The sequence below is a fragment of the Merops nubicus genome, unplaced genomic scaffold (genome assembly GCF_000691845.1).
Source record: "Merops nubicus isolate BGI_N331 unplaced genomic scaffold, ASM69184v1 scaffold3085, whole genome shotgun sequence".
NCBI lineage: Eukaryota > Metazoa > Chordata > Aves > Coraciiformes > Meropidae > Merops > Merops nubicus.
Window position 1 is genome coordinate 1 of NW_008611443.1, and position 15,770 is coordinate 15,770.

Here is a 15,770-nt window from a genome sequence, read left to right on the forward strand (position 1 = left end):
AAGGGAAAGGGAAAGGGAAAGGGAAACTTATTTTGTTTTGCATACTGGACAAGGTAGCCTAAGCCTAGCCAAGGAGCTCTTTTGAAGATGTGTTCTGACCTTAGCAAAGAAGCTCCAAATTTGTTTGTTTAAAGAAACTGAAAATAAGACAAATACAAGCAATTGGCCTGGCCAATAAAATCCAGTGTAATGAAACGTTAGATACCTGGAAAGAAATTTGTTTATAGAAAAATAGCACCTGGACTGACAATAAAATTGATGGGCATGAGAGTTATGATCCAACTACTTTATTGATGCTATTTTGCACTTTTCAAGAGTTTGGCATGTAGCAGGTACAGCATGTTGAAAAGTCATCTTCCACCAGGAGATGGTTAGACTTCATATGCACAACCCAGTCCATTGTGTAAGATATGCCATTTTGCCCAAAAGGCAGGAAAATGTTATCAGTTTGAAATTAAAAAACACTTTACAATTAAGACATAAACCTGCCAAAATCCCCTAAAAGCACAGAGATAACTATGCATGAGACACTTTAGTCAGGGAGATCAAAAAGCCTCCTCAAGTTCTCTTTGCAGAAACAGAGCCTCCTATGATTTAGGAGTATGCCCATTTCTATTTTGTTTAGATAATTTCTTAAACATTCTTGCTATGGAAAACAGGTAGACTCAGAACAGATATAGACAAATACCATGTGAGCCAAGGAGTTTTAACTATCATTCCTTGTTTTTTAACCAAGTCTGATTGTACTCTTGTTACTTAAGACATCAACATTTTCCTTGAGGAACTCCGGGAATCAGAGCATGTATTTACAAGATCTTAATTTATTCCAAGACTTGCTTACTGGATTTTTTTTTTTTTTTTTTTTTTTTTTGCAAGTTAAACATAAATTCCAGTTGATACATGAAAAACATGCGCAGGAGTAGAGCTTTCTGACTGCTGCTGGTTTTGATGTACTGCTAATAGCCAATATTTTCTATAGGGGTTAAAGAAAAAAGCACATCAAGATACAAAAAGTGGCTAATTATACTTAGTCCACTACTAGGCACCTAAGTGATTGCCTCATTTTCCAGCAGGGCAGTGACCTGTCAAGTGTACTTCAGATTCTATGTCGGCTTCCCAGCTCATTCTCTATGCTCAGTTTGGTCACATTGGTCCCCACACCTTAAACAACAACAACAAAAACCTCCTGTACCACTGAAGGAGCATGAACTTATCTCATCAGGACACTGCACAGAAAACTGCATGTCCCTTGTGTATTTGATTGGTAAAACTGATCCATGAGGTAAGGGACATTTCTGCAACCGTATCTGAGAATTTAAAGTTTCTCACGTCTCTACACCAATGATAAAGGTGAGTTTATCACCCTAAATTAACACAAAGTGCTGCTCCCTGTATTTTGGGAGCCAATGGCAGCGAGACAGCAAAAGATTTATGTGCAAGTGCTGCATATGGCTATCAAGTACACAAAAAATAGCTAAGGTGGGCATGTGTATTCAATAGCTCACAGTAGTTAGAAACAATGTGCAGTGCACTTGGGAGTAAGATTGTGGTTTGCACTAAGGAAATCATGTACATGCTTTGTCCAGCTATGATGTTTAATGGTGGCTGGCACTCAAGTTGATGCTAAAAATCTGGAAGAACAGGACTTGACATGAGCTCAAAATGTGAAAAAAATTACTGATTTCCTTCCATTGTATTCATTGGTTGAAATAACTTTTAGGTGCAAAGTGAAAAAATAAAAAAAAATTGATCCTTTTTTCCAGAATTTGCTAATAAAATACATGCCAACACCAGGCAAAAAAAAATTCCTTTCAACATACTGAAACCTTGTTCCACAGTCTCCAAAGGTAGTTCCTGTGACTCAATGATTCTGAGTTCAAGGGGTTTTACTGGTTCAAGAAGAAAACTCGTGTGAAAGAGAAATCACTGAAATGTATCACAGGTGTTCCATCTGAGCAGTTCTGGGCCAACTGCAGCACTAGGCCAACAGTTCCATCCCCAACATGTCTTGCTGTTGATGTTGTTGTTCATTTGCTTTTTGGTCTAAGTCTATCAAGTATGAGAACATTTTTTTTTAATCCAAAACCAAATAAAATCATGTAGGCATGATTTTCAGATTAAACCCAGCTATAATTGGCAGAAAATTCAAACAAGTATAAAGATGAATGTACATCAGTTGTAGCTACACAGCCTATCTAGGAGCTGGAGCAACTTATAGTATCTCCAAGATAGTATCTCCAAGAAAACTCTTATATCAGGGGAATCCTCAGCAGACTTGGCAAATTTTCTTCTATGCCAGAAGAGTTGTATAGAATTGTAGATAGATAACAGTATCTTGAAGACAGCATGGAGCTCGCCACAAAGTCAGAAACAGCTGAATTACAGATGCACACTGATATGCAAAACACAAGAAGGCTGTTTAGATTTTGGCTATATGCAAGAGTTACCTCTAATCTCATAAGTTCAAGTTAGAACCTGAGTGCTGATGTAATAACACTGATTTTTATGATCACGAGTTATATTAACACATTTAACACTATCATGACTACTGTTCACCTGCAAATACTCAAATGATGTAATTTTTTGATCTGCACAGTATTCAAATTCACTGAAATTTTAAAACATCATTAGGGAAATGTATTTGATGCATATATTTAATTATGTTATTTTTCTTATTAATTACTAGAGAATTAATAAATCTCCGTAACCAGAAGAGCAGTTAGAAAGTATGGAAAATAAGTTAAAAAACTAGGGACAAGGACCAAATGAGGAATCTGCTCAGAACCATGGCATCCAGAAACCATATGGAATAAGTTATGAGGGAAAGCTATTAAAGCAATGAACATAAATGATTTCAAGAGACATCTAAACTGTTTCCGAGAAAAGAGGCAGAGGGAAGTTGTTAAAAAGAGAGGATAAAAAATAAAGGTGGAAGAAAAGATCAATGAAAAGAGAAATCTGTTGGACAGATGTTCTTATTCTGCTCCTAGAATAGCTTTATTTACTGAAATTGAAAATTTATGTAAAAATGTAATACCACATTTGCCCAGTAGCCTGAATTAAAAACTAGAATCTCAGCCATATTTTTAATTTCCTTGAATCCACTTCACTGAACTTTAGATTCCCTAGTGAAGTGTAGGCTCCTTGACCCACAACTGCAGACATCCTGGACCACCCCTGATCTGCAACCAAACCTAAAGCAGCCTCTGAGGGTGCCTGTTACTGTCAGCAAGGTATAAGAGGTCACAACAGGAAACACAGAATGAACTCATCCAGAATGGGTAGAGTTCAAGGCCACAGCCCATCTTGTGCTCCCCAAAATACGTGAGGATAGGCAAGAGAGGATGAAATTAAGCTTGTCTGTGTACACCCTGCAAGACTTTGTGGCTCCAGGCACAAATGGGTGCATTGGTACTACCACAGACACACTGAGCAATCAGTCAGGCAACAAAAAGTTTCATCATCTCTTTCTTCCCCCGTGTGACATCACCAGTCAGACATGGTAGTTTCCTCCAGGAAATGGCTTATTTTAAAGTCATTTTAAAGGATTTTAAACCTCTGGTTATTTACATGACATGGTAATAAACATAGACTGCTTTTCCCCAGGAGTCCTTCTACATAAGTTGTAGCCACATGTTATGCAGCAATGATCATTGCGTGCATGTGTGAGCCTGTGCATATGTGTGTCCAGATGCCTTCTGCTTTAAGAATTCAGAACTGGAAAGGGAAATCATAAGCATAACCAGTTTGGGGGGGTTTTACTGTAATGCTCTTCAATGGGTGTTAGCAACAAATCACCCATCTCTTCTTCAAAAAGAGACTGTTTTGAATCCAAAAAAGCTAAATATTTTCCTGTATTCATCGTCTGTTTGAATTAGGTTAGTTAAAGGTAGTTAGAGTGTTCCTCCTCTCCTTTTGCCTACTTTCCATCTTGCTTTAAGGTCATAGGAGGTATCAACAGCATCTTAAAGTTTTATGGACAGATTATTGGTTACAGTCCTCCTGAACCATCCTAGCTGTAGAGCTGCCATACAGACTAGAACAATCTCCAGCAGGTCTTGAGCGGGTCCCTTGGTCCTTTGTGCACTCTTATAGAACCAGCAAGAGCTTCAATGCCATATCCTTGCTCAAAACATGCATTCTGCTCCATACACAGAAGAGAGAATTGCCATGTGTCCTTGTACAAGACCAAAAGAGCACAAATCAGCTCCGGTAGAGCCCTTAAATTACAGTCTCAGACTTCCTGAATTTTTCTCTTTGGAAGCTTTGAGAGCTCCCAGATACACCATAATAAGAAATAAGAATAAGATTTTACAACTGTACCACAAAACAGTAGTTACCCCAAAACAAGAGTCTGGCAGCTGTTTGCTTGGTTGTATATTTAAGTGACTGGTTTTTTACGCAGCTTACCCCATTGCTGGTGGGAATTTGATAAGCCACCACAAAAAGAACTGAATTAGTGATTTCATTTCAAAGGCATCTTACCAGTGGGCTACCATCAGTCCAGCGGAAATCTCGCTCAAACATCTTGTCGTTGAGGCCAATCCACTGATAGTCATGCCCAATACCTAAGGAAAGAGAAGGGTATTTTTATTAACCTTCCCATAAATGGAAGAGACTTCACCAAAGAACCTAAAAAGAATTTGCACAGAATGAATCAGACATCCTGTTCTTAAGATTCTTCTACTCATTATGAAACAAGTATTTACAGGCCAGTTTACAGCTTTTCAGTTTTAATTTGGAATGTTTATAAAAATGAAGCTTCTCATTCTTAAACAAGTTTTAAAGTCTTGTTTAAAACTGTTAGTTTTATTTATTTTATTTATTTTTCTTACATGTCATCATGTATGAAGGGAAGAGAAAAAAAAGCAAAAATATTAAAATAATAAAAGCACATATTTTAACACATATTTTTTGTTTTCAGGCTGTGACCAGTGTTGTCTAGATTGTGCAACACAACATACAGGAACTATTTCTTTATTCCTACTCGATACAATATGTGGTGGTGTGGTCATTGATGTCACGGCCACAAAAAATCTAAAACCTCCAGAAAATGTTTCATCATTTTCCAATGCCTAAACAACAGTTTCTGTTCTTTTCCTCAAAACCAAAGTATTTTCTGTGTCACAAAAACTTCATAGTGATAGAGAACTTGAATTGACTGCAAAAGTAAACATGAAGAACACAAAGGGTGCCTTTTAAACTTTATAAAAGATATTTTAAGACTGAAATGTAAAAGCTGAATGATCAGGAGGGTATTTGGCTGGCTCTGAACCCTTGGTGTCTGCTCTTGTTTAGAGGAACCCCAACAATACGTACGGTTCACAAAGATCTGCTCCTCATGAGACAAGATGCTTGTCAAGTGTGCTCCCTGCAGACGACACTCCCTTTCAGCCGTGTCCCACGTGCGCCGGTGGGCAAAGTATTTGTAGCACTGTCCTTGGAACTTGTGCCAGCCATAATCACATGTCTCCGTGTCTGTGACAAACAAACAAATCACATCTCTGTCAACAGGTGTGAATCACAGGCATGGTTCATGCAGGCAGATGGATTTTCTGAGGGGTGAAGGTTCAAGAAGATAGCCACTCATTAAGCGGTACAAATGCAAAAAGTCAACACTCATCCTTGAGAACGCCGTATTTTCAGGTGGTTCTGTTCACTTAGTTTCAGTACAAGCTGAAAGAATATTACTTATATATGGAGTATAATTGCAACTGGCTGCTTTGTGAGCTTCCACGGATCAAGTGGTGCTGTATCTGGAAAATCTCAGGACGTACTCAGTCCATACCTCTGGATGAATGAAATGCCTGCATGTGGGACAGACTGCACTCCGTCTACATCTGAGTTTTGAGCATGTATATGAATATGGGAATTTTTACTTGCAAGGGTAAATAGTTCTTTGAGTGAGTGTACCTTGTTTTGGAACAAACTGATAACTGAAAAGAATTTGAAGGGAAGTGTTTGTGATTGCTCAGTCCACAGATAAAAAGCTGCAGTATTATTTTTTTCTGATTTTATCCAAATCTTCCTTCAAAACCCATCCTTCCTGATAAAGTCTAACTTAATAAACTTTAGGCACCAGTTTCTAAGGAAGGCTGTAAAGCTGAAATATAAAGTACTGACATGCACACTGTCTGTTCTTGTATGAGGGATAGTACTGATAAGAATGCATTTTAAGACAGAAGTTCACATCATCCAGCATATCCTTTAATCTAAAGAAAAACAAACACAAGCCTTGGAACAGCTACAATCTGTGGATTTGACATTCATTATTTTGTCAAGGTTAGGCAGCTGTAAACAGAATAGATGGCAAGAAACAACACAGTTCCAGTTTCAAGTGTGCTTCTGCACCAACACTGCAGGAATGAACCACAGACAAAAAAAAAACAGTATTAATAAGATAGGCATAACAAATATGATGTCTGAATGTGTCTGGGCTGTGCCTAATGGTGAGAAAAACTTGCTACCCAGAAAAGAGAGTTGTAGGGAGGAATGGGAGAAACAACAGGGAAAACTCAAGACTATTCCAAGTTACAGCAGATGAAGTGGTGTAATAAAGGTCATTTCAGCACAAACTGCAGCTTGTTCTGTCCACAGCTGGTTCCAGATACCTAAGTATATGATGGCTCACCCTGAAGGGCCTCAGTTTCAGGATGCTGCAGAACAGAAACACAATGCTTGGCTTTTCCCAATCCCCAAAAAGGAATTTGCTACTTCCCACTAAGTTTTAGCAGTTCAAAACCCAAACTGTGCATGAAAGCAACTGTTTAGCCTTTCCAGAATTATAGGTATGTTCTGGATATGAAACTGGATTTCTTATTTTCACTAAACAAATATAGTCAATAACATGCTTAGGCCAAAAAGACTTTTTTCCCACTAGTACAGAAAAAGCCTAATATTACAGAATATGTCAATGACATATGACTGCAAAGTCTTTAACAATGGTTTTTGTTAGATTTGAGCAGCTACCACCTGAGATACAATTGTGGGATAATTTTTTTTCACAGAACAATGCTTGTTCTTATTTCACAGCAAGAAGAGGCCTTTCACATCCTGAAGCACCAAAGTGTCTATTTTTAAAATAAGTTTTCAAATCTTCCATGACAAAAACTAGATTTTACACGATTTAAGAGTGCAAACATATCACTATGGAGGCTTACCAGAATTTCTCTTCACAACTCAGCTTCAGAATGGCAATGCTAATAACACATCAATCATTGTCTTAGGAGTCTGGTATCAAAATCTTTTACTAGAAGTCATTAGTATACACATAAAGGTACCAAGCACAAAGGCATAAAAGAGCTTATACTGATTATCTTTTTATGTTCAAGAAGTTAAGCTGTAGAAAACTGCTTGTACCTCGAATAATCCCAGCTATGAAAAAGGAATGTAATCTATATTACCAACTTGCTAGTTTTTTATCTTCTCCCTCTTTGTGTTTTGTATGAGGTACAGGCTGCAGATACCACTTTAATCTCTGGCATCTAGGCCATTTTAAAGTTTAGTCTGCCTTTGGCTTTATTGAACATTTGCTTAATCACACTATGCTGATTAACAATGCTGTGTCCTTTATGAAGGCACTTAAGATTCTATTATTCATCTTGTTCAGGAACTCCCTTATCCCACAGGAAAGGAATCAGATAATAACAAACAGCAATGCTTCCGGAGAAAACTGTGGCCAGAGAGAATTTCCAGGCTATTCTCAGCAAGCCTTCCCTGGTTTCTGCTAGAGAAGTGATTCAAAAGATCTGCTGAAAGGCACATGGGGGAGGCAAAGAGACTTGAAAACACAAACCCTAGAAGACTGGGTTCAAAGAATGACATGCAGTGTGCTGAATATGGTTCACAAATAACAAATTTTCTCTTCTTAAGACAAAGGATGCCAAAGGGTGACATAGGTACTCTTAGTTGACATGCATACACTGCAGTGCACACACCACTCCTCCCTCCTATCCAAAATGGCACACCATTTTCTGAAAGGGAAAAGCTGAGTGACTTCTTCTGCAGTTGTTTGTAGCCCAAATCTACAAAGACAGAAGAAAGACGGAGCTGATGGCTATAAAATATTTAGGATTTTTAGAAGGGGAAGAGGAAATTTATTTATTTATTTATTTATTTATTTACTAAAGTAGAGGTTGATGAGAACAGGTTAAAAAGGAATGGGGAGAGGTAGGAGGGTAGAGGATGATCTCTGCAGTATAAAAGGTAAAAACTCCATATGGGTATAAACTTTTAGTGCTTTTACTGAACCACTAAAGTCTAATTGCAAGTGGCTGTAAATTTTCTGACCTTTGAGTAAAGTAGGTGCAAGCACTTACTGAGTACAATACTCCATGTTCATTGTATACTTATGCAGGGATGTAATCACAACTTTCCAAAATTTTATTCCAGAATGTGATGGAAGGACTGAAACTCTGCTTGACATATTTATGGTGTTTTAACTGTTATCTTAAGATTTATGGCAGTTTACAGGCTTTTTCAGTGGTGTGTGCAAGGAGGGACTTACACAGCTTCTGTTTTCTGTAACTGCAGTTGCCTATTTAAAACATCTCTAAACACTGCATTAAAGAAAAAGGTTCTCAGTAGGTTTAATACTTAGATAGGCACCTCTTTTTTAACAGCTAAGTACCTCTTTTTTAACAGTAGAAATAAGCTACTGACAATAGCTCTCTTGTCTTTAAAGAAATATCATATGGGGCTTAAAGAAAATAAAGACTGAAACACAGGTACTAGAACATAATAAGAGTCTTACTCAGCTGTGAATTTTATCTGTGACTGTCTTCAAATAGTGAACAAATGCCTGGGGCCCATTAGCCCACACATCTTGAGGAGAAACCATTTCTCTGGTAAATATTCAAAAATCCCTTCTCAGCTGAAATACATCAGTTAGAGACCATCTGTTTTCAGAAAGTATCTCTGCACTGAGCTCTTCTCAAAAGCTTCCATCCCAAGCTATCCAGCCCTGGGAACAATGTGAATCAAATGAGCCTGGAGTAATCACGGACATTCAAGCAATGAACTTGGGTTATTAAAAAACAATGTTCCTGATATCATGATTAAGAAAACCAGTTGTTTTGCTTTCAGAACCTGGAAGAGAACAGCTGGTTGTATTATCCCAAGGAGGCAAGTCCTGTAACAAACACTTTTGTGCCATTTTGGCACACAGGTCCACGCATGCAGCTGCATTTGGTAAACAGGCTAGCCTAGGTGGGCCTGCAGAGATCCTGCAGCAGAGAAAGCCAAGCCTTAATTTTAAAGCACAAACACCATTCCTTGAAAGCAGGTAGACATCACTTAGAAAAGCAAAAGGAGGGGGGAAAAAAACCCCGAAACTCTAACCAGCCAAGGAAGGAAGAGGACAAGCTAATCATTCAGTTCTCATAAAGAACACCTATTCTTGAAATTGTGGTTCAGCTTGCAAGCCTCTATGATTTTGTTGTTTCCCATGTAACTATTCATGAAGTAAGGTACTCTTCACCACAAATACAGATGTCTGAATAATGCAACCACAGCTTCAGACTTTCATATGCCCCACTGGTCCCTGGGAAATATTCTGTACAGTTGGTTCCACCAGCCCAGTGTGAGACAGGTTATCAAACAACCCTTCTCTCCTCTGTCCCCAAACATGGACCTTGCAAAGCAATGCTTCAGGCAGAAAAATTGGGAGGATCTAAATGCTAGACTCATTTATCTGGACACTGAGAGCTGTCATAAGGGCTTTTCACAGAGGCAGGTCAATGTAAATTTTGATGGCTCCCCCAGGATAACACTTGCATCGAGATCTACTGTAGTTTGCAGTCACCCTTTGAAAAAGTGTTTTGGTTATATTTCTGCATTTTAAGAAGTGATGCTCAAATGTCATCATGTGCCATACAGAATGTGCATCTGTACCTTGAAAAGACACATGTGGTGGGCAGAAGAGTGTACTATCTAACAGAAGTAGTCCAGTTGCTTTTAGTCTATCCTGAACCAGGGACAATGCTGGTTTGCTGAGCTACCAACCTAGTTTAAAAAGGAAACACCCTCAGCTGCTCTATTTCTAACATCAGACAACTTTAGCTGTCTTCAGGAAGAAGTTCCTGGGCTCAGATTGTCTGCTGAACTCTTTCCACTTGGCAAGAAAGCAGCTGTCAGGGAGCCAATGACATCTCACTGAGTTTCAGGATTGATTTCCCTCACCCTAGGTTAGATCACCCTGAAGGCTCCTCTAACTTCTACCACCTGCCAGACATCCCTGATGTGCAGCTGCACTATTCTCTGGTCACATCCCCTCCTAGTGCTGTCACAGGCACAACACATCAGCTGAAGATCTCTTAGTCTAGGATGGACCCATGGGGGCATTTGAGTGAAATTCTGACTCTATATGTTTTTTCTACACTAGTACTGTGGAACCAGGATGTGGTGGAATTGTCTCCAAATTCAAGCTTCTTTTCCAGAAGACAACGCATGCTTGCTGCTTCTGTTCCCTTCCAGGGCATTTTGAACACCCAGCACTGTGCCTAAGACAGCCCTTCACCTTGACCTTTTTCAAAGCCTTCTAAAATATATAGTAAATATGGGGAGAAAAAAAAAAAAAAAGAAAGAAAAAAGGGAGTAATGAAATCTAATCTTGGTGTGCTCAGCCCCACCTTTCCTGTGGCACCAAGGTGCACATTCTGTCGTTGTGGCTGGTCTTTCAATCTAGTGAGGTCAAGACTGGTGCCTTGAAATAGAGCCTGCTTGCCAGACAACCATGTCTGAATCACCAACACGGTTTTATTTTGTCTGGTGGAGTGGAAATTTGGCACTAAATGCTTTTCCCAAGTCCCAAACCACTGCAGGACTTTAAGTGGAGGAAATTTAAATTCCAAAGCTGAATGAGCAGGGCTCTGGTTCTGATTGACAAACTAGGAAATGTTCCCATTAACCACCTAAAATGCACTCTCAGGTTGGTCATAAAAAGCAGCTAAAGCTACTATGGTACTCAGAGCCACTCGCTACTATGGATTTCCTGGAATGAAGGGGAGGAGAAAGGGAGTGAGAACATTTATTTCTTTTGTTGTGAAAACACCATCAACTTATAATTTCGGAGAAGAGATTCAGAAAGCTCTTTCTAATTACAAGGTTAGACGAACTACTGAAAAAATTAAACAGTGAGAAGAGCTAGAGCTGGTCAGCTTTGAGAATTTTCATCTCTAACAAAAAGATCTCTACAGGTTGAGCTGGAAGAGGTGTAAACTGCCTCTACCCTAAGATGAGAAACAAACATGAAAACATCCAGTGTTAATTAAACAAATTTAAAGGTCTGGTTCATTAACCTGTGACCAAAACTGTTCAGCTGAAGAAAAAAGTGTTTTCTTAAGTTTGAGAAAGTACACTTTAAGGCACCATTTTTTTCCCCATGTAAATACCCTCATTCATTTTACTGACAGAACAGATTTTGCTACCCCATTCCTCCACCTACATGCATATACTGAGTAAGCATCTTGCACTGTAAATATGTCTTGTAAATAGAGTAGGATTTCTTGCAGGCAGTGTTCTTACAGTTATGGGGGCTTGAATGTTTAACCTGATTCCAGCTGTCCAGTTTAGAAAACCTTTTACAACTTCCTTGTGATTGTGATCCTTCACCTACATTTCCTAAAATGATCACAGAAAAAATAAATCTGAAAACTCTGGAATGAAGTTGTCAAGGCTCTGGTCCCCAGTGGATGGATGTATAATCCAGAATATTCACCAAACTATTCCTACTTTCCAGAGATTCTTGCTGGCAGTGATGGGTTCTGATATGTCCTTTACATATCTTCTTAGGACAGAAGCTCGATCAGAGAGTAATTCTGCTCTCACTCATTATCCCATAATGATTAATAAAACAACTTTTATAAAAGAATATGTGTCTTCCCAGTAGTTTGTAAGCCAATATGAGCAGGCTGTGCTTGCCTTGGAAACAGATGAAAACTGTTTGCTATTGTTTTGACACAGAAACTGCCCAGCATATCAATTTACATTTGGTACAGCAGTAATGTGACTTCCAGTCAGGTTGGTATGTGCATAGTTTACTCTCATCCATCTGCAAAATATGGTACAGACGTAACCTTAAATCATGGGAGTCTACCATACTCAATAAATCATGAGAATCTAACATACACAAAAATTAGAACCCCTGCTCATCACTGATGGCTTGCCACAGATGTTGACAGCTTCTTCCATCCTCTTGTTTCTAGAAGGCTTTGCCTAGTTAAAATGTTAAAATGCAAATAGATTTGATCACCATAGATTAAAGAATACACCTTACCTTGTTCACAGAGGGCACCTACATAGCTTGGCAGACACAAGCAAGCAAAAGTATTGGGGCCATCTATACACGTGGCTCCATTCCGGCATGGGTTAGACTGGCATTCATCAATATCTGCAACATAAAGATAAAAGTGGTTTTATAATCCAGTCACTGCCTAGAAGGGAAAAGTTGGCCCTTAGCCTTAGTCATAACTAGCACCAGTTCAATCTAGAAGAATGAAGTATTGCAAGACATCCAAGTGACCAGCTGATTTGCACGGTCATGGATTTCACTATGCACAACCTTTGTTTCTCTTCATCCACAGGCCATGAAGCTGTTCCCTCAGGAAGTCTGACATTACTGATCGACAACTCTGTATCCTGTGCTCTATCTCCTGAGTTACTTTCTACCATCCAGACCTTCAGTTCCTCCCTATGTAGATGTGAAAGAAGTGACACGGAGCACTATGTGGTATTTTCCCATACTGGTGGAAAATTTGACTTGAGCGTGTCACTACAGAACAAAAAAGTTCTCTTCAAGTACTGGAGACCTCAGATACCTTCACAAACCTCAAAAATGGAAATCTTACAATATAGCATTGATTTCAGTTTTCAGTTTGCTAATTTCAGTCTGCAATGCAGGATGTGTTGGCATCTTACTGGTTTGCATTTCTTGTTTCTTCTGTCTCTAATCTTACTAAGCAAAGCATCGTAAAGAAGCTCACTAAATGACCAGTGAGATTGTAATATTTAGTCATGCTTACTGTTGAGCCTATGGCTCCAGGATAAACAAATAGCATTTCTCTCCCATACTCCTCTGGCTGCCAAAATACCTTGCCTTTGCCTTTTAAATTGGAGCACTAGTTCATTTTGTATTACTTAGTGCATGTATTTGCACAGGTTATAAAGTAGTATGTCACTTTATAAAGATTATATTGTGTTTTCTAATGAGTGCTGTTCCTCTGAAGCAATCACAGCTTAAACCTCAATGCAGATTTTGAAAACACCTTAGTCCAAAGTGAACTGCCTTTAGTGACTGACTATTAAAATATAAGAGAGAAGTTAAACATATCTACAAACCAGCAAACAGTTGTGCAATCCTAGGAATAATTGCTGCATCATGTGAAAGGTTTAAATAAAAATTTTATTTAAAAACCTACTTCTATTCAAGTTTTATGTTAGGTCTTATTTGTTCCAGTGATTTGGAAAGATTTCAAGTCAATGTTTTAAGCCTTTTATACAGAATATCCCTGGATCTAGGGCTGAAAATGCTGAGTTTTATTTTCTTAAGCGCCACAGAACATACTTCTATATGGACACTGGCCATGTAGTTTCCTACTCCAATTTATTAATAAGACACTAAATGTTCTAAAAGTGGCCAGATTATTCTTTTTACATGTTATTATTATTATTAATAATAATAAAAAGAATAGAAAATTATCTCTGACCTCTGGTTTGCAACCAGGGGATCCCATATTCCTTGACACAGAAAAATATTTTAGGTGCAACGTCTAAAACTTGATACCAGCAACAACCCACTAGGGAATCAGCAAGCTCATCAACATGAGGTAGGAAAGCAGAAGAAAATATTGGCTGATAGTCGTTTTCATCACATATTACCTTGCAGAACACAAATAAAATCATTATAATCCTGACAGTTTTGCTGCACCAATACCAGTCTTTGGACGGGGTTGGGTTTTTTTCTACCACAGCTATCTATGATGAGTTGAATTCATTTTAGCAACTTTGCATGAGTGTTTTGTCTTTCAAATTTGGCAGGCAACTGCACAACAGGCAAATCCATGGTATTTATCAGGGAAATAAATTCAACAGCTTTTCAAAAGTTTGAGCAGCCAAACTACTGCTTCTATCATAGTTTGGCTTGCTAGTTTGGAAGGAAAAGCTAGTTATTCTGAACTGTACTGGTGAGTCTCTTGAAACTCACAGTCATGGCAGGTAAACACAGATGTCACAGGCAGCTTAAAGAGGTCCTCAGCTAGAAGAGTTACCAAAATACTAATTCATACCAAAGATGTATATAATTATGACCATATTTACAATTTTATTGAAAAAATAGCAAGCTGGCATCCAGTGCTCATATTCTCAGTCACATTTGGGATGACTTTATCTTACCACCTTTTCAAATGGTTACACAAGGTTCTTAAGAATTATCCCAAACATTAGTGTTTATGTGGGTTTATTTGATGTATTTATAAATTTAATGTGATTAGTTCTAGGTCATTTATAACACTCATGCTTGTGTGCACACAGTCTGTGCATTTTATGGTGAGAGAAAAGGGGTAAGTGAACCCCCTTAATTTCATTGTTCTTTTCTCAAGTAAGACCTCAGTGTAGAATTTTTCAAATGTCCATGTACTCTCCTACTTTAAAGCAGACCACTTCTGCATATCTCATGTATGAAAACTTTATGCTTGACTCAACCAATTTTCTAGATGGCATCAGCTTACCTAATTCACACTGCTCGCCACTGAAACCTGGCAAACAAGTACAAATGTAGAACGATCCGCGTGGGTAGCAGGTGCCACCATTAAGGCAGGGATTGCTTTTGCATGGATCTTGGCCTGTTAAACAAGTAAAAAAAGTAAAAATTGATTCTGTTCTTTCAAGGGACCGATGTCTTTTTGATTTCTTCAAAGAAGAAATCTTTCTTCACTTCGGCACTCAAACTGCAGGATTTGCGGTAGTTACAGAAACTCTGTTAGCCTAACAGACTACTGAGAATAAGATGGTTTTGTAAAATAACAAAACTTATTTTCAGGCATCACTATTTTCAACCTTAACAACAACATGGCATTTACTACCAGTACAAAAACTTTTCAGAATTACATTTTCTTATAGCAATTTGTACTATATTTGGCAGTCATTATATTCTATTGAGTATTTAGTTTGCGTGACATGACAATTAATTATAGCTGAAAACAGTTAAGCATATGCAAAATGAATGGAAAATGCTTTTCTTTTTGAATAGGGTTAGTTTATGTAGAATGATTGGGTACACAGAACATACTGGCTGGCTACTGTTGTTTCACTTTGTTATATTTAATCAATCAATGCCCACGAAGTCTGATTTCTTCGAAAGGATGTTTTCACACAAGTGTATTTCCCACCTGTCTTTCTTAAAAATATATTTCAAGAATACAGATAAAGTTACTGAATGTTTGTAACTGAACCAAACATTAAGATGAAAGCTTACCTGCTGTGAAATCCTCAGTTGTTATCGGAGTTATCATTTAAATAGCTTTTCCTTGCAGAGTTTTATGCCTTCTAGTGATGTTTGTTTCAACTGAGTTTAGATACCTAGGTATTTGCATTTGATTTAATGCCTAGGAGCAATGACTCACAGAAACAAGTATGTACTAGATAACCATTTCTAAATATTAGCTTCTTAGAGACAGAGGAAAATCATGAAGACAGTCCTTCTGGGATACATGAAGAAAGCTCAGGCTTTGAAAACTTGCAAAATGTATAGAGGAGTTCTGTAACCTCAGTTAATT

General features: G+C 38.2%; 1 protein-coding gene across 1 annotated transcript in view; it reads right to left on the reverse strand.

The window, feature by feature from the left end:
• Positions 1-4,485: 4,485 nt before the first annotated feature.
• The window catches only part of LOC103773828 (versican core protein-like), a gene marked incomplete at its 3' end in the record, with an annotated part of 81,314 nt that continues 70,029 nt past the window's right edge, over positions 4,486-15,770 (reverse strand). The window contains exons 9-12 of the mRNA XM_008941208.1: positions 14,724-14,837; positions 12,275-12,388; positions 5,320-5,478; positions 4,486-4,568 (exon numbers count right to left, since the gene is read on the reverse strand). Of these exons, the coding sequence (XP_008939456.1) occupies positions 4,486-4,568; positions 5,320-5,478; positions 12,275-12,388; positions 14,724-14,837 (470 nt within the window). The remainder of the gene's footprint in view (positions 4,569-5,319; positions 5,479-12,274; positions 12,389-14,723; positions 14,838-15,770) is intronic.